General features: G+C 35.1%; 1 protein-coding gene across 1 annotated transcript in view; it reads left to right on the top strand.

The window, feature by feature from the left end:
• The first annotated feature begins 6,823 nt into the window (after positions 1-6,823).
• Positions 6,824-27,690, top strand: part of LOC125650719 (uncharacterized) — a 39,703-nt gene continuing 18,836 nt past the window's right edge. The window contains exons 1-5 of the mRNA XM_048879236.2: positions 6,824-6,956; positions 13,062-13,160; positions 13,324-13,446; positions 16,271-16,452; positions 27,277-27,394. Of these exons, the coding sequence (XP_048735193.1) occupies positions 6,870-6,956; positions 13,062-13,160; positions 13,324-13,446; positions 16,271-16,452; positions 27,277-27,394 (609 nt within the window). The 5' untranslated portion in view covers positions 6,824-6,869. The remainder of the gene's footprint in view (positions 6,957-13,061; positions 13,161-13,323; positions 13,447-16,270; positions 16,453-27,276; positions 27,395-27,690) is intronic.

The raw sequence follows: 27,690 nt of genomic DNA, 5'->3' as shown, positions 1-27,690 counted from the left end.
TAACCGATCTTTCTTGGCATCACCATGACAATCAGATGTCGTCTTCCTGAAATGCATTTGAGAAAGGACGATGCCCATCGATGGTTCTTTTAGAAATTACAAACCCCCTTCAGGTATATACCACCAGGGTAATATCCAGGCACATTCCTCTTTTCTGGCTGGTGTATTTAGTGGTTCCCTTCCGTTAGTAAATTCCGTGATTTCAGTGCATTTTACAGGGGGGGGGGGGGGGGGGGATTTGCTGCCCAGTTTAGATTCCCACCCAGGAAAAATACGAGAGCTGTTCGATATGTAATGTGTATTGTACCACAGCGTGATAACGCTTCGCACGATTTCGTGGACAATGATACTTTTGAATAACTCTATTCAATACCTTTCCAACGGTATAAACACGAGTCTTTAGTTCCACATAGTTTTAAATTTATAGTAATTTCAATAGAGCCAGTCGTTGAGCACTGTTGTAAAAATTGTTGGGAAACGGGTTGAGAATATGGAAGAAATTCGAGCTTATATAAAAGTTCGCACAAAACTTGGTCATTCGGTAATGCAGATTTTTACTGAATTGGGGAAGTTTATGGGTCTGAGATATGCAACGGACGTGAAGGTGAACGGACGTGTTTTCACAGCTGCGCATAAATCTACATTATATGTGATTTAACCACCCGAGTGACATTTTGCTTATAAGGTACTGTAGTTTTACTGTTTCTACTGATTGGACTCTGCATACTTAATTGGACTTTGCAGTGCAAAAATGGGGAAAAAGAGAAAAACTGAAGACAACAGTAATCACAGTGAGAACAGCTCACAGGACCAGTCAGTGACAGACCAGCACGCAGTAAGCTTTGCGTTGAGTGAAGCGAACTATGTTTTATATGGTGCTCCTGGTGGAAACGAACCTAACAGTCCTGAAAATGTACCTTGTTCATCTACGCCGTTACCCAACGGAGGTGTCAGTATGAATTCCGGGAGTTTATTTTTCACGAGCTAGGAATCGAAGGACACATTGAGTTCGTAGACGTACATCGTTTTGGCCGATATGTGCGCGAAAAGTGCAGGCCCATAGTTGCACGATTTGTATATAACCAAGATCGAGACGATGTTCTAGCTAGTACATACAAACTCAAGGGAAAGCCGTTTGGTGATATGATAGAGGTAGTGACGAGATCGATTTGTTTCAAAGCTTAGAAGACTCTATTGTTGATTTTAAATCTAATGGAAGGGACATTATTACAGGTGATTTAAATGCCCGAACTGGCACTAGAACCGATTATATTGAGCATGACGAGTTAAGTGATGAAGTTGTGAACCTACTCATAGGGTTTGATTATGACTTTGATTTTAACCAGGATGAACGAAAAAATATGGATACGCAAATTAATACTTTTGGTAGGAAATTATTATCAATGTGTAAAGCCACAGGTTTTAGAATAGTAAATGGCAGACACACACATGACTTAGATGAAAATTATACTTTTTATGGTTCTCAAGGAACTAGTTTGATAGATTATGTTTTAATCGAAGGAAAATATTTTCATGATCTTATAAGATTTAATTCAGGCAATTTTCATACTTTCTCAGACCATGCACCTATTTCTTTTGATATTGCATTCGATTTTGATAATGTTAAAAACCCTATTCCGGAAAGTGGGAGATGTGCAGCTAAACCAGTGATATGGAGTACTGAGAGTGTTGTTAATAAAATCACGCAAAATAGAGATAAGCTTGACGATATTGTTCCTTCGAATATTTTTAGTCAAGAGGAGGCTGATTCATGTGTTAATTTATTTTGTGATGTTTTAAATGATATTGTGTTGCCATATTGTGCATGTACATAGTTTTAAATCCAAACGTGATGAATTAAAAAGTAAGCATAAAAACAACGTTATGGAAAATGAAGACAAACCTTGGTTCAGTGAAACTTGTAAAATTAAATATAGAGAATATAAAAGTGCATTACATGAATTTAACATAAATAAAACAGTAGATAACCATTCAGTCTTAATCAGGAAGAAGAAAGAGTATTAAAAAAAATAGAACTTCGACTTAAGAGACAATACAAACGGCATGAGGGTGACATGATTGACTTATTGAGAAAACAAAATCCCAAACAATTTCACAAATACTTAAAACTCAAACAACCAGTAGCATTTCACTGAACCAGTTTGTTGATCATTTTAAAGAATTGGGTAAAGCTAATGATGACAGTGTCACAAATGTTACTATAGATTCAGATGGGTATACGTCCTATGAAGAATTGGATAAAGCCATAGGAAATTTGAAACGAAATACAAGCTGTGGTGAAGATTGTTTATTAAATGATTTTTTAAGGATTGTAAAGACGTTATTATACCATTTCTACTAAAATTGTTTAATTCTATTTTTATGTCGGGTTACTTTCCTGAATCTTGGTCTAAAGGTTGTATAGTTCCAGTTTATAAAAAAAGGGACCAAGATGACACAAATAATTACAGGGGAATCACTATAGTAAGTTGTCTTGGGAAACTTTTTACATCAGTTTTAAATAAACGACTTCTGAATTGGGATAAAAAGTACAATATTATAACAGATGCACAATTTGGTTTCAGGGCAGGGAATTCAACAATCGATGCTATTTTTGCTCTTCAAACACAATAAATAAAACTTTGAGAAAACGTAAAGGAAGACTATATTGTTGTTTCATAGATTATCGTAAAGCTTTTGATTTAATAGATAGATCTAGACTATGGCGCAAGCTGACAAGACAAGGTATTGATGGAAAATTGTTGAAAATTATACAGTCTTTATATAAAAATGTAAAATCTTGTGTAAACCACAATGGTTTGCTATCGGAATACTTTGAAAATAGGATCGGGCTTTTCTAGGGTGAGGTATTGTCACCTATATTGTACAGTTTATATGTGAATGATTGTGAAATGCATTTTATTAGAGAGCACTGTTCATTTGTTGAATTGAATATGTTAAACTTGTTTTTATTAATGTACACTGATGATATGGTTCTGTTTGCTGAGAGTCCTGAGTCCCTACAACGTATGCTCGACACTTTACACGTTTATAACAATGAATGGAAATTAACTTTAAATGTCGATAAAACTAAAATAATGATCTTCAGAAACGGAGGTAAAATAAGAGGTAATGAAACATTTTTCTACAATGGGAGGGAGTTTGAGGTGGTTGATAAATTTAATTATCTAGGAATGTTATTTAATTATAATGGAAAGTTTAACATTACACAAAAACATGTAGCAGATCAAGGAAGGAAAGCTTTTTTTGCAATTAACAGTAAACTAAGGAAATACCAATTTAACATTAAAAGTAAGTGTTCTGTTTTTGATACATATGTAAACAGTGTTTTAAATTACGGATGTGAAGTTTGGGGTTTTCATAAAGCCAAAGATGTTGAAAAATTACATGCATTATTCTGTAAAAACGTTTTAGGGGTAAAGAAAAGTACGTGCAATAGCTTAGTGTATTATGAATTAGGAAGATTTCTCCTGCATATCATTAGAAAATCAAGAATCCTTAAATATTGGATAAAATTAAAGAATTCAGATAATTGTATTTTGCGAGCGTGTTTAGAAGACAGAGAAAATTTAAATGATCCTTGGGTTAATGACATACGAACTGAATTAAATCGCTTAGGTCTTGGATACATTTTTAATGAAAGTATTATTGATAAACCTACGCAAAAAATATTACAGCAAAGATTTTTTGATTTACATAAGCAAGATATGTTTTCTGCAATTAGAAAGTCATCACGAGGGGAATACTATCAATATATAGCAGATAAATTTGGATTACAGTATTATTTATCTAAATCAATGAGTGAAATACATAGAAGAACTATAACTAGATTCAGACTATCCTCTCACAATCTTAATATAGAATCAGGTCGATACAAAAACGAACTTAGGAACAATAGAATATGTAAATTGTGTGATATAAAAGACGTAGAGGATGAGTTTCACTTTATTTTGAAATGTCCAAAATACCAAGAAATACGCAATTTATATATCAAAAAGTATTATTTTAGACGTCCAAGCGTTTTCAAATTAATTCAATTATTAAGTGTACAAATGTTAAAGAATTGCGAAACTTAGGAAATTTTTAATTCCTAGCAGAGAAAATAAGAAAGGATAATTCATAATTGTAATTACACCCCATTTCTTTTTCTCATTTAACACAAATTTTTTTCTTCTATTTTTATTTTCATACAACTCTCACGCAATCACCTATATTACAAATATTATCTTTTATACTTATATGTATGTGTATGCTGATCTATAGCTCTGATTATGTGTATGTTGTTCACCTTATATTATATTTCATTATGTATAAAATTGTATATCTGATGTGCCAGATGGCACAAAGAAATAAACTGAACTGAACTGATAAGGTATCTTATTAGTGGAGGAAAAAAATTCTGACTGGCACAGAGTCCGTCAAAGATGCAGCAAAATCTGGCCGACCTGTGACTATAACAGTCAAGGTAAATGTCTCAAAAGTCAGGGAAATAATTGAAAGCGATGGCAGATACACGATTCGTGATCTTGCCAAAGCTGTTGGCACATTGCTGTCGTGGATGCATTTCATTTTGAAGCGTATTTTGAAAGTACGAAAGATTTCTGCCAGATGGATACCACATATATTGACAGATGACCAAAAAAAAAAAACGGATACGAGTACAAACCGCTAAGCAATTGCTCAAAATGTTTCCCAAATTCAATCAAAGACAATTTGCAGACATTGTTACTGGTGACAAAACATGGGTTCACTATTTCGAACAAGTAAGAAATATTGGAAACAAAATATAGCTAACTAAACACGGTAGAAGCCCTGTAGTTGCCAAAAGAACCATAAGCACAAAGAAGGTTATTGCATATTCTTCTCATGTGATGGTATAGCCGTACAAATTTCGGTGCTGAAGGGCAAAAGTGTTACAGGTCGGTATTACCGAGATGTTATACTAAAAAGCTCAAGAAATATTATCATAAACGACGCCCTGTGTCAGGATTTAGGTATGTTCGTCTACTTCATGATAATGCACCATCACATACATCTGAGCTTGTGAAGTAATTTTTGAAGTCGGAGAAGGTTACCGTCTTGCCACACTCACCATACTCTCCAGATCTAGCCTCATGCGGCTCTTTCCTTTTTCCAAAACTTAAAAAAGTTCTTATCTGGTAGCCGTTACAAGTCCCGACAAGCCCTTGGCTCAGCCATCAGTCAGTGCCTCAGAGGTGTACCTAAATCAGCGTACCGTGACGCATTTCAGATTGAAATTATGTATTTCAAACCGCGGAGAATATTTTGAAGGGATGCAATGTTCACTTCACTATTTGAGTCGAATGCTTTTGAGATATCGCACAATACACATTACATATCGAACAACCCTCGTATATAGAAGTCCCCCCTAAATGACAGTATGCCTCTTTGGTCTTATTGGAACGTATTACACGGTGTCATATTGGTTTTTGGTTCTATATTTTAGAAGTCTAACTTAAATAGTTCTAGACTAACTTGAAAATAATTATATAGTATGCTATAATATATTTAAATGCTTTTCTTCTATCAAAAAATACAAATGCCAAAAATGACATGCTGTTCCATTGATTAAAATGAGTTGCCAGTGAAGTTGATAGTTGTCCACCAACCGATTCATGGGTCAAAACTGTGGGCCGGATAGGAGAACCAACTATATCAGAAGTTTTGACACATTTTATGATACAACTATATCAGAAGTTTGGACACATTTTATTATACATCTATTTGCAATCAATCGCTCTGCTCGAGTATTATTGATAAACACTAAGTTCTCTCTCCTGGTTAGGAAAAGAAAGAGCTGTACTAAGTTCTATAATTCAAGTGCTGAGGCTTGTCGCTGATGGAGAGAAGTATATGCATCAGATGGACACTTTATCAATCCGAAGTTTTATTTACACTGGTGTCTAAGAAGACGGCGCCATATCTGTTTATTATAGGAACATTTTTTCCGTGATTATAGAAGTCACTGATACGACTTTTTGTAATGATAAACACATTCGCAATACTGAATTTATAAAATTCTGAACGACCTTTCATTTTCTCTTTGCGCGGGGTTCCATCCAGTATTCTATATTTAAAAAAATATGTACGTAATTTGCACCGTGCTTTACATTCCAGAATATTAATGAAATTCATCGCCAATTTGGTTACAGTTCATATTCCTTCTGCCTACTTCAACCACCAACGAGAGCAAAAATGGGGATAAGTTTTTCCTTAGCGAACATCAACATTGCAGTTAAAATATTTGGATGATATACCATTAGCACATATCATCAACTTATGTTTTTAGAAATGAACTATTCATACATATGTTGAAAATTGCTCTTTTAAATTTTAAGCTTCCCTTTAAAACCGTGAGTAGCTGAGTGTTTGCATTGTAAAGATATTCAATTCTGATCACTAACCTAATCTTCGAATATTCCGCTTGAAGAAATCAGATACATTTTCATTACGATAGAATACACCCCCAGTTTTCGGCCCTCCATACATAAAGTAAAACACACACACACACACACACACACACACACACACACACACACACACACACAGAGAGAGAGAGAGAGAGAGAGAGGTGCACACAGAGGCATCACATCTATTGAAAAAGAGATTGATTTCAAAGTTATTTTAGCAAAATGTATGCTTGTTTTATTCGCCATATTTCTACTGAAAGATGTCTTAAAGCACAGAAGGAAGACACCACATATATTTATTATTAAACTCATTGAGAAATTAAAGCAAACCAAGTTATGATTATACTCTAGATATATACATGTACCGCACTTCCGTCCGGGGAGAACATCAAAACAGCTCGACTGATGTAAATTCAGATGGTTGACATTTCAATAACTTCAGTCATCAGGCCTAAACTGTCTCACCATATGGGTTCCATTATGATCACACCAGAGGCACATTCTGTAAGTACATGTATGTGAACACTTACTTTCTCATTGATGTTATAGAAACTTTGACAAGTACCTTGCGAATAAAAAATATTGCGGGTACCTTACGATGGATTGGTTTATTTTATGTTATTCAGACATTTTAACAATGTGTGAACGTGACTTTAGAAAAAGGGGAAGGCCACTTTGGGACAAGGGGAACATCAATTGTAAAGAAGGTGTTGCACGTCTAATGTTAATTTTTTGAAATAATTAAGTTTTGCATGATAGATCGAAAAATTTAAATTATTCAAATATATGACAAAACCAAATGGAACGTATGTCTTGATTCAATAATTTTTGAAAATAAGTTTATAAGACGTGTATTGACAAAATTAGCCAAAATATTTTGAGTTTAAATCAAGCAATAAGCGATTTATATGATTTTTAGCGTTAAAATGGAGGGGTATCCCCGAATTTCAGAAAAACTGCCTCCGTGAAACAAAATAAATTTAACATGAGCATGTTCTTCGAGTTTTCCTCTAAAAAAAACTGTCGCTTTGAAATTTTGTTTCACAAGGGCATTTTTTTTGTAAATTTAGTATTATTTTCAACTTCACCTGTACGTTAATCTTCCTCTGTAATGTGTGGTCCAGAGGAAAAGGTCGTCGACTCTTAAATGTAAAGATGTTTTCTATCTTTAAAACGACCGGGTTCGGCTCCCTCACGAACATATATATTTTTTTTCATATTCCTTTTAAATCTAGATTTTTTCCCCTTAATTGAAACACGCTTCTAGTTTTTCTAAATGTTTCATGTCAAATCTCTGTGTATTACCATGTTCCGAGTTTGAAATAAGCTTCCAACCTGGACACTCACTGTTTAGTTTGTGAATAAGACTCAACAAACACGCCGAATACAGCATGCAATACCTGTGTTTTGATAGTCAAGGCTGCTAACGAGAACTTGCGTGTTTTTCTGAATGAAAGTTGTTGACAAAGGCATTGTGCCTTTTACGAAAAACCGTTGTGAACTTTGCAAAGCTTTGGATGAAAAACTTTAAGGCCAAACGAGGTAAATAACCGTTAAACAGTTTGAGTTTATATGTATTCCAGTAGCAAATTCCTATGTTGAATCAAATTTTACAGGTGCATGTACTTTGAATAATGTTGAATTTTATTAATGCATATTAAACTTCCCATATATTGTTTTGTGGTCAGAGTCATATACAGTTGCCAATTGTTGGTTGTAGAAAATAAAACATACGAGTATAAGAGCTTTTGGACTGTAGTAGTATAGAATATTAAATATTTGATACACTCGTAACATGTAACCGTATACATTGTATCTGAAAAAGACAATTTAATTTTCACGATTTAAAAAATTATCTTTAGACTACATGTATAATGTATTGACACATAAAATGTATTAGGCTTGTCCCTAGAACTGGGGAATCCTTCAGGTTAATCTCAGCGAGATTCGTCGAGGCTGAATATTTGGACTGACGCCTCTTCCGAATCTCAGACCACTGTCACATAAAGTGATTCGGGAAATCTTGCCTGAACTTCGGCCGCTTGTTGCGATTAAAATGGGTTAAATTGAATTTCTTGTCCGCTTCAACTTTTCGCCTTAGACATCCTATTAACTCCCTATCACAATGAAACATGCATTTCTTACCTTTACAAGGTGTAAATCCCACAGTAATTCAAGTTGGCTATTTTCGAAGCCATTGTAAACGGCCACCATTTCATATTTTACCTTCTCAACACTGAAGAGTTCCGATAGTTTAGGACGCCTTCAAATAGATTGATTAAATATTACACAGTTTTCTTTTTAATGCTTTTAATTTTTAAGCAAGTTCTGTATTTTCAATCATAGTACAAATTGTCATGAAGTAGTATATCGGAACTCTCCAGTGTTGAGAAGGTAAAATATGAAATGGTGGCCGTTTGCAATGGCTTCGAAAATAGCCAACTTGAATTACTGTGGGATTTATACCTTGTAAAGGTAAGAAATGCATGTTTCATTGTGATAGGGAGTTAATAGGATGTCTAAGGCGAAAAGTTGAAGCGGACAAGAAATTCAATTTAACCCATTTTAATCGCAACAAGCGGCCGAAGTTCAGGCAAGATTTCCCGAATCACTTTATGTGACAGTGGTCTGAGATTCGGAAGAGGCGTCAGTCCAAATATCCAGCCTCGACGAATCTCGCTGAGATTACCTTCAGGTATCTAAATGGCAAATGTGCAATGAGTATAAATATAAATGAAGGTCAGTTCTACGTCACGAATGTTGGCACGGAGCTCCGATTAGGGAAAATTCCCGCTTCTGTGCAACACCCTCTTTTAGAAAATGTCTTCCGAAAATGTCACATTTAATTTAGCATAAATTTCACTTTGTGACATGACCAAGCAAAGAAAAATCAAATAAAGACACTCCCTTCTGACGGTTTCAAGGCCGAAATTTGGACACATCAAAATGACCAAATGGTATCAGTTTCACTCATAAGGAGACATCACATTTATGTATACTTCTACTTTCAAACCAAAAACCAAAAACAAAAACACAAAAACAATCACAACACCACCACCACTAGGTAATTAATAATACATATATACCTCCTACATTTATGGAATCAAGGCTTCAAAACTCCTATGTCTGATGTTCACTTCCAAATTCACTATAATTATCTCATATCCACCTCACTATACTTATATTATATCCACCTCACTATGATTATCTTATATCCACCTCACTATAATTATATTATATCCACCTCACTATGATTATCTTATATCCACCTCACTATAATTATATTATATCCACCTCACTATAATTATATTATATCCACCTCACTATGATTATCTTATATCCAACTCACTATAATTATATTATGTCCACCTCACTATAATTATATTATATCCACCTCACTATAATTATATTATATCCACCTCACTATGATTATCTTATATCCACCTGTGCATGCAAGAGTTAGCGTCTAATTTTGTTTAGTCTTGGAGCTCTGACCTCCGCACGTGGTTTACAGTCTTATGAAATGCGCGCGCATTAACACCGTGTTTACAAACACAACTCTATGTAAACCTGTGTAAACATATATCTAATCCAATTATCTATAAAAAAACAAAAAAAAAAACAACTATCAATTTTAATCGATCAAGTTTCCATGTCCCTTTCTTCTGCATATCATTCAAAATGATATTCTAAACTACTCTAAACAATTTGTGTTCTTCAATGATTCGATGGTTACGCCGTTCTTGACTACGGGTTACTCCATTTACCTACGCCAGATAAAGATAATGGGCTCATGGCAGGTGTGATGGGTCGACAGGCGTAGCATTCTGGATTAGTTTCACTTGAAGATGGCAGAGAAGCTTTCAAGCAGTGAACTAAATACTTGTAATTTGGAAAGCAGTTTACGTTTAAACTATGTGTTGTTGTGTATAAATTTTGCTCGAAGAGTGAACTATACTATGCACAGTCCCTGAAACCCATGTAGTCAGAATGCACAGGAGCATTTTCCAATTTTTAGATACGCATGCGTAGATGATCCAGGGCGATTCTGCCCTGAATCGATTGTAGTCACTTAGCCCTTGCGAAGCAGAGCAAAGCAGGGACAGGACACCAGGCTACGATATCTTCTAGACTTCAAAGTACCTCACACAGTAGCTGCAATAATGTAGCCCTATCCAATTTTTTTTAATTCTGACGTTTTCGGGATAGGGCTACAATTCCATAGGATCTCCGTAATGGTGCAAAATAATTTTATGAATAACCGATAATAAACTCTGTGTATTAGTCCCAAATGTTGTTTACACCAAAAGGAGTACCAACTTTGTGCTCGGGCATGTCTAATAAAGGTGTTTTTCATTAAATACAATGTACAGCATGCAAAATTCTTCGTCTGCTCCGTCATGCTTGTTATCGCAAGATCTCGTAGGTGAATCTAATGAAAAACCTAAACATTGACAATCAGCGCGAAAATGTAGTTACTCGAGCCACTTCGACAAAGAAAGGAAAATCATATTGTTGCAGAAATAATTTACACTCGGCTGTTCGGTTTTAACTTGATATTAAATTCAAACCTTTTCAATACCGACGAAATAGCTTTCGCCTCCATACTTGTCCATTGATGTAAATACTACCTAATATGGCATATGCAAATGACTTGACAATCGGAAGTTTATACTTCAGTACATCAAACATGGCGCACAAATATGAATCGAGAAATTGGAATTTATCGAAATTGTTGAAAACGGTAGAATAGAGCCTCACAAATCTTAAGGTTGGTCTATCCTCTTGTGATGTCATAGGTTTTTGCAAAATCTTTATCTATTTAAATTTTGCACATGATTGTAATATATCTTTCAGAGGAACTTTATTCACTGAATAAAATAAAAAAAACAATTGGTAAACTTGATACTGAAAAAGTTTTAAATTTCCATAGATAATCAATTATCTATAATTTTAAAAATGTTGTCAAGGGCAATAACTCCTATGCTGGAATTTCCTCTACTGCATGTCTATGACACAATGCTTTCCCTAATATCCACAATTAATTTTTATTAGAGGGCGAAGCCCTCTCACGGCCCGAAGGGCCGTGAGAGAGGAGCTCTCCTTATAGGTAACTCGTATCTACATGTTTAAAAGGAAAATATATGAAAAAGTACGTGGACATGTATTCCTCCATTTTGAATCTCGTCTACCCTGGTTCAAACGCTATGTTTGTTAATTTGCTAAATAACGACGCTGAATATGACGTCACAATGTACTGTTTACATCAATTGTGTTATATTTCCAGCGTTCAATATATAGGCGGATCAAATGTCCAAAATTAGGATGCTTTGATGAAGCTCTGTCCTCATGCTAACTTTGGGTTGATTGTTGTCTTGTTTAGGATATAGATACTAATGCCAATACTTTTTGCTTCGCCCTCAAGCACGGTCACGCCGTAAGACATATCATATCTATGAATTATCAGATTTCTTAAACTGTTGACATTTAAAATTTGTCATTTCAACAAGTTTTTATTAATTTTCATCATTCTGTTCAACGAAAATGTGCAATTTTTTTATGCTGATATATACTTCTGTTTTTGTATGTCTGACATCTTTAAAAGGGTGGCAACATATACATTTTCTTTGGTTATTGATTAGATTAAACTATATTGAGTGGAAATTAATACAGTTTTTCCACTTTTAACCATTAATATTGATAAGTCACATGAGGATCGACCCACCTTAAGTTGCAGGTTGTAAATTTATATATTGACTAAGAAACATAGAATATCATTTTATTTACGTAAAGAAAGTCAGGAAATGTTTAGAATGAGCGCAAATGTTGCGAGAGTGAATCACTCCCGCATTTGCACCATTACGGAGATCCTAAGGAGTTGTAGCCCTCTCCCTAAAAAAAAAAAAAAAAAAAAAAAATCAGAGAGGGCTACATTATTGCAGCTACTCACACACATACACCCACGAACGCGCACACACTTTTCTCTCTCTCACCCCCCTCCCCGATTTCTGGACATCGCATTATTATCAAATAAAACAGTTATTAGTACATGGAAAGATGTATATGCAATGTTGAACCGATGAATTGAACTCATACTGTATGTACTGAAGGATGTTTACGATTTTGAGGTTTTCTTGCTAACTAAGACTTTCATATAAATATATCGCCACCTTTTTTCTCCGTTTCCTCCTCACCCGTCAACTATAAAAAAAAAAATGAGGCTAAACTGTACCAGGACTCACACTATAATCTTAGTAATAAGTAACGTAGTACTATAATCTTAGTAATAAGTAACGTAGTACTATAATCTTAGTCATAAGTAACGTAGTACTATAATCTTAGTAATAAGTAACGTAGTACTATAATCTTAGTAATAAGTAACGTAGTACTTGTTTACTGAAAAGTTGCCCAAGTAATAGTTGTCCTGATATTCCTTACAATATTAGCTCTCGCCAGCGAACATACCTATTTTGGAAAAATCCATACAATCTCACCTAACCACAAACAAAAAAATGCATTGAAACAGCGCCGAAAACATCTCTTTGGCGAAGATAACCCTATAATTTGTTAGCGAGTAAACTGTAATGAAACTTAATTTTGTTGCTATAGCAATGTCACGACAACGACTGTGATTCTGTCTCTGAGAAAACAACGCCCTGTGAACTTGCAGACGAAGAGCTGAAAGAAATTGAAAAATGTATTGTTCATGTAAGCAGAATGTTTATCTCTCATTGTGCAATATTGCATTCTTTTGAATTGTGCATTGTATTTGATTTATTGCATTTTAAACATCATCATATGAAGTGCATTTAAAACAAAAACAAAACATCATTTCAAAAATTCCTATAAGAATTACAATAATTTTTTGAAGGAATTCAGCTTCGAGGAAAATATTTCCGAATGCAGAAGAATCAAATACGACGAAGAGGACAAAGGTGGCGAGGCTAGAGAGAAAAGGAGGATCTGGAGAATAAACACCTGCGAGCGAATACAAGTGAGTTATTTAATTCCGGTCTCTTATTCTGCATTTTGAAATTATCGGGACTGGACATCTGAGCTCTGAATAATTCCATGAGCGATTGCATGTTCTAATTAAATTAAACGTCTTATTTAACACATAATCAGATAATGGCGTGTTACAACGTGGGTATAATACACATATTGATATGAGTTTACTATGGTTGATTGATTGATTGTTTATTTGTTTTACGTCCCGTCGAAAAAAATTTCACACACATTGAGACGTCACGAGCTGTAGGTGAAGTACCACAAATTTAGACCTACACTTAGCACTCAGGGCCGTAGCAGTGATATGAGGGTTCTTTAGTGTGCCAATTAACGCTTGCCGCGACACGGGATTTCCGTTTTTAAGGTCATATCCGAAAGACCCGTAATTCTCACTTCTAAATACCGAGCGTTTGACGAAGGAGCAATCACTACCTATGTTAACGTCTTAGATTTGACGCAGTTATGGCACGAGCGGCGCTCGAACTCACGATCTCCCAGTTAGGAAGTGAACGCTTTACCATGCTTACTATGGACATCACTTGAAAGGAGCTTACTATGGACATCATAACTGATGTTCTGCCTCGGACTCTTTTACAGTTTTCGGTCACTTGTTGGAGTCCTTGCGGTTGTGCCTAAAAATTCTGATACTTATATTTCAACAATTCAATTGAGATGTTAGATTCGCCTGCATACTCGCAAGAAACATGATTGGCTAAAACTCAAGGTTCATCTGAAGTCTTCAAAATTATGTTTAACGATAGATGGCGATTTTATCGACTGTCTTTTATGAAACGTATGGTGGATCACAAAGATTGACCAAGTTATTTCTTGAAATCTTGTTAGTGTTAGTGATTAAAAAAGAGACCCACGAAGCATGTCATGAATACCGGTGTTGTAGCATAGAATTTCCACCCGCAGAGACCCCCCCCCCCCCCCCCGGGAAAAACGGGCCCGGGATAGACATTCTCCCCGGAAAGATAAGCCTGGCATAGAATTCCCCCCTAGGAAGAATTAACCCGGGCCCAATCCCCCCAAGGAATAACCGTCCCAGTATAGAATTTCCCCCTAAATGACAGTACGCTTTCCCCCCTTCTTACATTTTAGCTATGTATCCGTTTCCAGTTCTATTACTAGAATTCTCTTGTTTATTTAGACCCAGGATTTTTGTTTTTATTTTGAGCAGGGTCTTGTGTATCACAATCATCATCTTACGTTTTTTTTTTTCAAAACAAGAAAATTATTCAAGTCGTGTAATGGTATATAAAAATTCATTCAGACATTTCATGTCCAAGAAAGCATCACTTGCTCTGGCTGTACATTAATGATTCGACATTTAGATATAACGACGACGTTTTATCTATTAACAGTACTCATTTTCATATATCGATTCGATAACTCGAAATAAAAGACACCACAGAGTCTTCAACAACTACTTTATACTTGGATGTTTTATTTCATATAGATGTTAACAGCAAACTAACAACTCAACTTTATGGCAAATGGGATGATTTCAGATTCTCCGTCATCAACTTCTCATTTTTATGCAGCAATGTTCCATTATCACCTGCATATGGTGTCTATATCTTTCAGCTGATTCCATACACAAGAGCATGTTCTGCGTATGATCTTCTTTTTTTTAAATCGAGGAAGGCTGCTGATGTTACAGGGGTCTCAACAGTCTCGTTTATAGTCAGCATTTCGTTAATTCTATGAGCTAATTCACAAATACAACCTTTCATTAGGTTGAATGCTACAGTGTATCTGACGTGTTTCATTCCAATTGTTAGGCCGTTCTTTATTTATTGATTTTGACTACGGATTGGTCAATATGGGATGCTTACTCCTCCTAGGCACATGATCCCACCTCTTGATAGGAATTATGAAATTGATCACTGTTAGTTATCTTCACTTTATCATGATATCAATTCATGTGTGAAATTGAGGCAGCTATTTCTCGAATAAAACGTTCATTCCACTACAACTGTACGAACTTACATAAAACAGATCACCTCAAAATATTTGATATAAAGATTAACAGAAATGAAAGCAATTACATTTTGGTTCCTGTCGCATTTGTCTTGCTTAGTCGATAATACCCCGGGGGCGGTTCATATTTTCACCATAAAAATAGTTGTTCTATATTCTAAGACCTAACTAAAGTTTTTTCTCAACTTGACGGACAAGGCCGAGCGATGTTCCGATTGTTCCGAAGTTGAAAATGAACCTCTTGAAATCATGCTTTGCTCACGAAAAAGCTTGTCTGCCATCAATAGACGTGTCATCACTTCACTACAAGTACATCCCTTGTCCGTTATCTTGCGGTGACCCCCCCCCCCCCCTTATTTCCCCATGTTGGCTTTGATGTTTGTTATTTTAGTCAACTAAAATAATGCCCCATGATGGGGCAACATATAAACTTGTATGAAAACTTTATGATTAACTATAATATTGACAGTTACTTATAATACATGTATCTTACATTTGGTATGGATAAAGAAGGAAAACTTTATGATTAACTATAATATTGACAGTTACTTATAATACATGTATCTTACATTTGGTATGGGTAAAGAAGGAAAACTTTATAATTAACTATAATATTGACAGTTACTTATAATACACGTATCTTACATTTGGTATGGGTAAAGAAGGAAAACTCAGTTATTCACTGATTGACCTTTGGCTGGTCCCGCAAAGGGGGTGTTATATAGCGAGACCTTCCTATGGAAGACTGGCTATATAGTGAGTCTACAAATGTGTCCTCTCTTAGACATCTAACCGAAGTTTTAAGATTTCAATATTACTTTTAGTTCGAGGAAACAAACAACACGTCGGAAGTTTTCATTCTTCGTCGAACAGACGAGCAGGACATCGGAAGTAGGAAGCCGCTAGGCGGATTTATATCTTCGATTAAAAGGAAGGATGGATCACATCTTCATAGATTTGAGACAGTTGATCCAAGTGGACTTCTGTTCAAGAGTTTCTTGATTAGGTAACTGATACATAATTACATTTCAACTGGACAAAACCTGTTTTCTTTCTATTTCCTTTAGCTTGTTGGCTCTTGGGTGTAAACGTCATTAAGGTAACTTCATACTCGCAGTTTTATCAGATACAGGTTTAAAAAGGTATTCTTATTTCCATTTAGTAGAGGTAAAACTGACAAATTATCAAATAAAATATATAGGTCATCGCACTTTTTAAGATGCGAGAGATACATAAACAAAATCATATATCACCGTCAGAAAACCAGTTTTCCTTAAACAGCGTTATTAAAATTTCATAAAAACTGGTTATGACGATATGATAGCATTGATAACAATTCAACAAAACTGTTTCTTCGCAAAAATATACAAGATGTTTGTAAAAAACAAACCATAAAGGAAATATATTGCATAATAGACTTGATAAAGAAATAAATAAAAAGAGTTATTGCCCTTGGATTCAATATTTTGAAACATCATTGATTATTCATCTATAACTTGAACTGTTGAAAGAGTTTATTTTTAACAAGACCTTTACAATAACTAACGGAAATGACTTCAACAAAATTTATGTTCCTATCATGCATAAATGTAAATAAATCATTGATTTTGCAAAATCTGGTGTCATTAAAGGAAGATGGAATTACTTTAAAATGTCCAGTTATGTACATACATGTACCTTTATGACGAAATACAAAATACTAGAAAAGTAGGAGCCTATGTATTGATAAATATAATTAGATTGTTTTGCACTTAATGGGCTCACGGCAGGTGTGACCGGTCGACAGGAGATGCTTATTCCTCCTAGGTACCTGATTCCACTTTCGTGATTGCCCAACTCTCTATTTTGTATTGCTTATAAACGTTATGGGATTGGTTACTGTTCGTCATCTTTACCTTTCACTTAATATGTATTCAACATCTTCTTAAGATTAAAGCAAAGTGATTTTAACAAACGTACCAGTAAAACGTACCGGTAAAATATTCATAATATCTGTTTTTGGAATATCGATTGTAACGCTGTTAGTAAATTTCACAGTTATGAATTTGTCTTATCATGAAGTTTTTCAACTCCTCAACCTTCTAGAAATTCATCTAATCTAGATTGGTATATCGCGAAATTTCAAATTAAGAGAATATAGGGATCCGTATGAAATTATCGAGATAGAGAGCAGTAAGTGTAATATTTAAGTGAATTTAGCACACAGTCTACCTAGGTTTTAGAAGAAAAAATTTATTGACTTGGTATGATTAAAGTAATTCCACCCTCCTATGATGTCATCAGATTGTGCAAAATCGATAATTTATATATATTTATGCATGATAGAAACATAGATTTTGTTGGAGTCTATTCTGATAGGTATTGTAAAAAATCTTGTTAAAAGTAAACTATTTGAAAAGTCTAAGTTATAGATGAATAATCTATGATATGTTTAAAAATATTGAATCCAAGGGCAATAACTCTATTTTTCTTAATATCTTTATCAAGACTATTATGCCATAGATTTCCATTATATATTTTTTTTTTTTAACATTTTTGTGAAGGAACAGTTTCATGCAATTGTTATGAATGCTATTATATCGTCATAATCAGTTTTTATGATTTTGATAATGCTGTTTAAGGAAAATTACAATTTTCTGATGTTGATATATGATTCTGTTTATGTATGTCTTGCATCTTAAAAAATGTGATGACCTATCAATTTTATTTGCTAATTCATTAGTTTTAGCTCTAATAAATGGAAATAAATACACTTTTTAAACTTGTATCAGATAAAACTGCTAGTATGGAGTCACCTTAAACACTATTTCCAAGTATATATATATATCAGATACAATACTGAATCCCTATAATATCTTGTATCCATTATATAGAAGTATAAGACTTGATTACAATGTAAAAGGAAAAGAGAATTGTGGTAATCTAAACTTTGCAATTTTACTTTTACAATTCCATTTGTATATTTTCATTTTACTTTATAATATTGATTCTAGTTATTAGCTCATCTAAGATGTGAGCTTTTCTGATCACCCATCGTCCGTCTGTAACAATTTAGTTTCCGGGCCTTTTTTCATCATGCTTTTATTTAGGAAGCTGGAACTTTACTACTGCATGTTGGACAGATGAAGTTAAGTTTCGTCACAGTTCAGTGATTTTTATGAGATTTATGGGACTTCGTATTGAATATAATTTTTCGGACTTTCCTTTTTATCATGCTTTGAATGAGGGAGCTGAAAATTTGGTATGTGGTTTACCTCTGTATGTTTACAGATCAAGTTTAAGTTTCGTAATAGTTGAGGTTTTGTTTACAAGATTTGTGGGACTTTGTGCCGAATGTGGTTTTCCGGACTTTTCCCTACAATGCATTAAAGTAACTTAGGAACTGAAATTTGATTCGTGATTATCAAATGAATAGATGCATGTACATCCGTGACAGTTGGATTATAAACTGAGAAACTTAATCGCATGTCAACAGAGTTGTGAATGTTGAAGACGCTAAATAAAAGCGCTGTACATTACAATCAGATATCAAGACTTGTGACTTAGTGACCTTTACCTTGGACTTTGAACCTACCATTCCAAAACTTTAACCTTTTGAACCAAGGGGATATGACTTTAATATTTTACACATTGATCAAGTCTTCCATTTGGTACAAGGAATTGTGACTTAGTGACCTTTTCCTTGAACTTTAATATATCGTTTGCACCAAGGGGGTATGGCTTTGATATTTCACACATAGATGCCTCATGACCCGGCCCTTCCTTTTCGATACCAAGACTTTTGACCTAGTGATCTTAACCTTCGACTTTAATCTGCTTTTCAAAAACTTTATTCTTGGCTATGTCATTTGAACCAAGTGGGATAGGGCTTTAACCCCCCACCCACCCCACCCACATATACATATGGATGCCTCATGACCATACCTTTTGATTGGTACCAAGGCTTTTTACCTAATGATTTTTACTCTGGACATTTACCTAGTTTTCGAAAACGTTTACCTTGGTTGTTTCTTTTGAACAAAGGGGATATGACTTTGATATTTCATACATAGATACCGCATGGCCAGGCCTTTCATTTAATATCAAGATTGTTCACTTAGTGACCTTGGGCTTTGAATTACTTTTCAAACTTTGACTTTGGTTATATATTTTGAACCAAGGGGGATAGGTTAAATAGAGTCACGCTTCCCAGAGAGCTGTGTTATCGTCTGACAACTCTTGTTAGTAGACAATATTAATATGATTTCTGCTTTTTTTAAAATAATTTCAGCTCAACCGTGTCCATGTCCCTTTAATGCTGCATTACTTACCGTCTAAGTATGTAGATTCCATGAAATAAACTATCACTAAATTTTCCGTTCAAATGAAGACTTCCAAGGCGCAAAATTTTATCTCCCGAAATCGAAGAGTTCCTAGTTTTTTTTATTTATTTAAAAGTAGCGATATACCAGTAGGTATGTGGCGATACTATGTATCAGTAATTTGATAAAACAGACTATAGGAACTCTTCAATTTCAGGAGATACAATATAGTGCCATGGAAGTCTTCATTTGAACGGAAAATTTAGTGACAGTCATTTTGGAATTTTCATACCATGACGGTAAGCAATGCAAAATTGATAATGATAGAGAGTTAGTTTAACAGTCAACTAACTTATTTGAAGCGAACAGCAGTGTCACCTAAGTGCACATTAATTGCTAGAACCGACCTAAGCTGAAAGTAAATTTCCAGACTGAATTTTGTCTACAAAAATTAATTTTGTCATGGCAAAAGTGACTTTTGTTCACTGAGAGATAATGTTGTAGGACAAAATTTATTTTTGTGATTTGTTATTAATTTTGTTTATCTGAACTCATTTTTGTTGAACCAAACTCACTTTAGTCCACACAAAATTGGATTTCGAGTACAAAATCACAAGAGTTTCATTTGTCGCCCTGTACTTAGCGCTCTGGGCGGCAGCAATGATGGTTCTCTAACGTGCCAACGTCTGTCGTGATATGGGACCTCCGTCTTTAAGGTAATATCCGAAATACTCGTGATTCTCATTTCTAAATGCCTAGCATTTGGCGAAGGAGCAATTACTGCCTGTGTTTACGTCTGAGGTTTGAGCGGGGCTCGAACTCATGATCTCTCGGTTACGAAGCGAACGCTCTATCATTGTCGGTCAGAACCACAAGGGTACAATATGTGCAAATCATATACACGTATAAGCATCTATATGTAATATATACGGTGTGACCGTTGGACCGAGCGAAGCATGAAATGGTCATTGGCGTGTCCGGAGTGATAATCACACTTCTGTTAAGTACGGTAAATTATAATGCATTTAAAATATATATTATTTATGAAATTCCCCTTGCGCTAAACGCCCATTAACATCTAAATATTAAAGGGGGATATATGTGGATAATTACAGGATCCGCCTATTCCTTTACCGCGGGGAATAAAACGCCAGCCGACGCAAACCGTGCATTGTAACGTCACATATAAGCCTCGACTTCTTCGTCTTTCAAATCAAACAATACGGGACTTTCGAGATACGGATCCACTCGACTTTTATCGCGCGTTGAACGTCAATTGTAGGGCATGTCACTTCCGGATTACAATAACAACAAAGTAAACAAACATGGAATTCTTCAATTGCTATCAAATTCCTGCATTTAAATGCTATCTTTGAAAGAAAGGAATTACTACAACCATTTTATAGGAAAATGCATTTGATTAAAATATGCGAGTTGGCGAGAGAAATAAATCTAGGAAATATCTTGAGGATATCGGTAAAACCTCACGCCTTGCATCCAATGATGCGCGTCTAAATGCACCTTTTCCCCTCCATCTAATTTACACCCAGGTACTAGGCACCAATAGTGACTCGGATCGTCATCGTGGGATTGCTCGTAGCTCTTTACGGGCCGTGGTGATAGCTAAACACCATTTGTTACCGTCTTCCTTGGAAGACGGTATACAGAGTTGAAGTGTTTTACAGTCTTCGGACTTTGCACTTCCTCTCTTTTTTCATTGGTAGAAAGTGCATGAAGTGAAAATTTTCAATTATTTCATTGGTTGAAATGCTCTTCAAGGCAAGGGAGATAATTTTCTGGTGTTCTAATTTTCGTACGACTTAACAATTTTTCAAGATTTTCAATCTTAAAAAAATCGACAAAACGAACAAAAGAAAAATGCAATTCATGAAATTGACACATTACTTTTTTAAAATCAACTAATACAAAGCATTTCTATGGTTACTTCATTTACAGCAATGTATTCATTTTTGCATACAAACAGAAAAACTCGCCGTTTTTTGTTTTGATTGCTTGTGTTTTGGGATAATTTTAATTGACAATCAGTGATTCCAATGCAACCATTTTTGTTTGTATTATCAGTGGCATTTGAGAACTTTGCTAATCTTAAGAAGGAATAGGATGCAAGGTGAAGATAACGAATAGTGATCAATCTCATAACTCCTACAAGCAATACAAAATAGATAGTTGGGCAAACACGGACCCCTGGACACACCAGAGGTGGGATCATGTGCCTAGGAGGAGTAAGCATCCCCTGTTGACCGGTCACACCCGCCGTGAGCCCCATATCCTGATCAGGTAAACGGAGTATTGTACAGTAAACGGATAGTAACATTTCATTACATATTATGTTGCTTAAAATTACCCCTGCTGTAAGTTTAGACTGTCTGTATCAGGTAAACTTAAAGTTTTTGGTTTTTTTCAACACATCTGTTCTAAAACTATCCTATTCCTTCAGAATATTTTTTTTCCTTACAATTGCTCAAATTTGAATAACAATTATTAATCTTTTCCATCAAACTCTATGTATTTTATGATATAATTTTTGGCAAAACTATTACAATATTCTCAGGTCTTTATCCTGGTTAATTTCTAAAGCAGTTGTACTGTACAATATGCAAGAATAATTTTAATGCAAATTTGAGCAATTTAAATCTTTTTAGTTTGTTTTGTTTCATAACTTTGTTAAAAAATAAATATTTTGATATACACACTGAAAATCTCAGTTTCATTTAATATAGAGGCTTTAATCAGTGCTAATCAGGGTTGCAAATAATTTTAAAAATCCAGGGGCCATGTGGGCTCCTAACTTAACAAGTTTTACTAGCCCACATTGATATTTTGGGGCCCACATTTTCAATGAAATGTTGAAAGCAATAACAAAGAAGAAAAAAAACTTTTTACATGATGTTTTAATTTAATTGAACTCAGTTTCCATTTCCAATTCCTGCAATCTCTCAAATACTCTCTCTTCATCCTCACTATCAATGTCATATTCACTTTCAGTCTCATTTTTTCTAGTTTTTCTGTGTTACATTTATTTAATGTAACCATTGTAATTGCTGCCTCTGATTTCTGAACCGGTTTCTGCAACTGTTCTTCAATTTCTTTTGATCTAACATGCATTTTTGATTCCTCGTGTTTCACAATTGCGTCTATTTTATAAGATTGACAACCCTTAATAAAACTTGATTTAGGATCACTACAATGACAATGTTTACTGCACCATTTACATATCATACCCGCTTCGGTATTGAGCAGCCATGTTCTATTCTCTGTCCATTTTGCACTAAAATTTCTTGCTCTTTTCCTGTCATACTCAACGAAGTACTCCTTGCAGTCTGCTTTTCTTTTTTCTACTGGGTTAGGTACCCCCTGTATAAATTTCCACATCGTGAATCTAATCGCGCGTCTTCTTATGACGTTGATCCAATGAACAGTCTGTCTCTAGAAAACGTTTTATCGGTAGCAAATAGTGAAAACGAAAGTGCATTTAAAAGTAGAGTCAAACCCCGGTCGGGTTCCGGAAAAATCCGACAAAATTTTTACTCGCCATGTGGGCGATAAGATCCTTAAGATTTTGTCGCCCACAGATAAAATTACTCGCATTTGCGAGTGGTTATTTGCAACCCTGCTAATACAGGGAACAGTGATTTTGATTTCCAGTACATATACCCTTCATAAATACAAACTTTTACAATGGGAGTCAGGACACAGCTTTGTAGGCATCATGTCCGTGAGATTATTTATTTTAGCTCAATTCAATAATGAAGACAAGGGACATAATTCAACTTCGCTCTTTAGAGTTGCTGCTAAAGACGGCAAGCTTTTTAAAATAGCTTTACTTGTATCGATGTCAACTTTGCCCTACAATTGGTTATTATCACGTGACCGTGGTGTGTAAACGTCCAATATAATCGGTCGTTCCGGCACATCCCGAAAGTTCCGTATTACAAACAACATTATACATCCCGTTTGCAATATTTGAAAGAAAGTTAAAACTAAACAAAAATTAATCAACAAATTCAATGTGGTAAAAAGGTAGGCGTAAACATACCTATATTTTTTATTCATGGAAACTCATGAACTCGTTCATCTATTTAGTCGTATTCATATTTTTCTATTTGATGATTGGCTAAAAACTGTAACAACAATAATTATACTATTCATTTTCAACAAACTGAGTGTTTGAATTACAAATTGTACGTCAGTCTTGTAATTTCGCCATTCAAATTAAAACACGAATAACTGTAGAAGCAACTAATGAACAAAACAATATGGCCGCGCCCATATGGATCATGAAATTTTCAGTGAACGTATGTAGAGATTATCTCTATTCATTTGCTGATTTTTTCATTTTTTTTTTTTAAATACATACGTGTTACCTTTAGAGCCTTGCTTCGCTCGGTAATACCGAGCGAAGCTCGGACGGGCCGAAGGCCCGTCCGCGAAGCAAGGTTCTAAAGGTAACACGTATGTAAAAGAAAAAAGTAAAAATCAGCAAAAGAAAAAGAGACAATCTCTATATACGTTAACTGAAATTTTCGTGATCCATATGGGCGCCGCCATTTATTTTTTCATCACCTGCTTCAACAGTTATTCGTGTTTTATTTTGAATGCCAATAATAGAAGACTCTGACGTGCAATTCGTAATTTAAACATTGAGTTTGTTCAAAGTGAATAGTATAATTATCATTGTAACAGGTTTTAGCAAATAATTACATATAAAACCGTAATACGACTAAATAGATGAACGAGTTCATGAGTTTCTTTAAATAAGAATATACGATAAAATTACGGTTACATTTTTACCATTTTGAATTTATTGGTTAATTTTGTTTAGTTTTATAACGGCCTTTTTCATTGCATACGGAATGTATTATTGTTGTTTATAATTGTTTGCTTTGAAAAAGGTTGAGGCTAAATGTGACGTCACAATACACAGTTTACGTCGCCTTGCGTTTTATTTCCCGCGTTCAATGAATAGGCGGATCCTGTAAAACTGTTGTCCCCATATATATGAGATGTTACTGGGTTTTTAGCGCAAGGAAAATTTCATTAAAAATATATATTTTTAAATGAATCAATACCTACCATATACTTAACGGAATTATGATTACCACTTGGGACACTCCAATGACCATTACATGCTTCGCTCGGTCCAACGGTCACACCGTATACATATTATGTTGTACGGTGTGACCGTTGAGACAATCGAAGCCCATTAACATCTTGCAACACGACTTATAGACATTTTATCCGCGTCTTCTTCATTTAACGCGGGAAATATAACGCGGTGGATGTAAACAGTTATATTGTGACGTCATATTAGCTGCAATGTTTTTTCTTCTTCTCTCAAACCAAGCAAAAACAAAACGTTTGAAGCTATAAGAAAGCTTGTCTGGAATTTAAAAACGTTTATGGTACTTTCTAAACAATCTAATTATTTTAATTACGGGTTTGTCCATGAAGTATACCGCGTGACGGCGACATTTTTCCAGAAGCATTATGGGTAATACTCATCTTTTTTCAGCTGATGAAGAGCAAATCATGTGACTCATATGCGTAATCATTGGAGCGAGCTCGTCGCGTCGCTTCGCGACACGAGCTTCGCTCGCTATTATAAATTAAAGCTTAAGGTGGGACTACAAGAGAGGTTCAAAGATCTTGGAAACTCCTCTAAAGGAACCACAAAGGCAAAAATTGATAAGCAAACATCCACATTTCGTTTAGATTGAGGGTTGTCCATATTATGATTCCTGGGGAGAGAGAGGGACCGCCTAAGTGATTTAGAGTTATACAATATAATTTGAAGGAATTCTTTTGAAATTTTTCAAAAGTCTTCTGAAAAACCACAAAGGTGCATTTTTCAATTGAAATGCAAGTATTCACATATAGCGTAGATAACAATTTGTTCAAAGCATCATCCCTGGGCCGAGAACCACGAGGATACTACAGCTGTAATTGTAATATGATTACGGTGTGACCGTTGGGGCGAGCGCAGCATATCTGAATACATTTTCAAAAAAATTATATTGAAAACAAGGAAAACTGATCTGGTTCACTGTCAATACGTAGGATTACTGTCATGTCTTGCTCTTCTCGCCAATGTAGGAACCAGTTTAGCGGGAAATGCAACGAGCGTGTTGTGACGTAGCCTGGTAGTTGTGACGTGACTGTTTACATTTCTTTAGACAATATTTTAAAAAGAAAAAGAAAGGGGGAAGAATATGATTTTCATCCTTTCCTTTCAAATAAGAAAGGTTTGTAATACTTCAAAGATTTTTTTTTTATTATTATTTTACGAATCGAACCATCCGCCATTTTGTACGAGGGACTTCTGGGATTGGCGTCAAAAAAAAAATTCTTGTTAGAGGTTGAGATTTAGCTCGGATTATTTCCCGCGCTCTAGTCATTAGAGCTCGCAGTACGAGCCTGCGCTCGCTATAATACACCCCTATTAAACAATCACCGTAACATTACCGAACACACTATGTGTACGTCACCTACCATCATAACGTTACTGAACAAACTATGTCTACCACCAATCATCGTAACGTCACTGAACAAACTATCTCTACCACCAATCACCGTAACGTCACTGAACAAACTATCTCTATCAACAATCACCATAACGTCACTGAACGAACTATCTATACCACCAACTACCGTAACGTTACCAAAAAATATCTACACCACCAACTACTGTAACGTAATCAAATAAACTATCTACACCACCAAACACTGTAACTTACCGAACAAACTATCTACACCACCAAACACCGTAACGTTACCGAAAAATATCTATACAATCAAACACTGTAACGTTACCGAAAAATATCTATACAATCAAACACTGTAACGTTACCGAAAAATATCTATACAATCAAACACTGTAACGTTACCGAAAAATATCTATACAATCAAACACCGTAACGTTACCGAACAAACTATCTATACCACCAAACACCGTAACGTTACCGAACAAACTATCTACACCACCAAACACCGTAACTTACCGAACAAACTATTTATACCACCAAACACCGTAACTTACCGAACAAACTATCTACACCACCAAACACCGTAACTTACTGAACAAACTATCTACACCACCAAACACCGTAACTTACCGAACAAACTATTTAAACCACCAAACACCGTAACTTACCGAACAAACTATCTACACCACCAAACACCGTAACTTACTGAACAAACTATTTATACCACCAAACACCGTAACTTACCGAACAAACTATTTATACCACCAAACACCGTAACTTACCGAACAAACTATTTATACCACCAAACACCGTAACTTACCGAACAAACTATCTACACCACCAAACACCGTAACTTACTGAACAAACTATCTACACCACCAAACACCGTAACTTACCGAACAAAATATCTACACCACCAACTACCGTAACGTTACCCCCCCCCCCCCAAAAAAAAAACCCAATTATGTTTTGAATACAGTAAATGATTTTATAACCTTTGTTGTTTTTTCTTTCTAATTTCACCAGAGACTGTGATATCCTAGTGTCTCTAAACTCTAATGACGTGTCGAGATTACCACCGGTCTCTCATGAAGAAGTCGTGGAAATTTTTCAGAACATCTTGATGGACGAATCGAGTACAATGGTGAGGAAATCATGCGTCCATTATCAAGCATATTCGACACTGTTTTTAAGATAATTTTATGTAAAGGACGTTTCTACGACGTGTTCTGAGAGCGATATTGACACTTTTCTGAGTGTTTTCAAAATCCACTAGCTTATGAGAGCGATATTGACACTTTTCTGAGTGTTTTCTAAATCCACTAGCTTATGAGAGCGATATTGACACTTTTCTGAGTGTTTTCAAAATCCACTAGCTTATGAGAGCGATATTGACACTTTTCTGAGTGTTTTCAAAATCCACTAGCTTATGAGAGCGAT

Source organism: Ostrea edulis, chromosome 5 (genome assembly GCF_947568905.1).
Source record: "Ostrea edulis chromosome 5, xbOstEdul1.1, whole genome shotgun sequence".
Lineage (NCBI taxonomy): Eukaryota > Metazoa > Mollusca > Bivalvia > Ostreida > Ostreidae > Ostrea > Ostrea edulis.
This window is presented reverse-complemented; position numbering and strand designations above follow the sequence as displayed.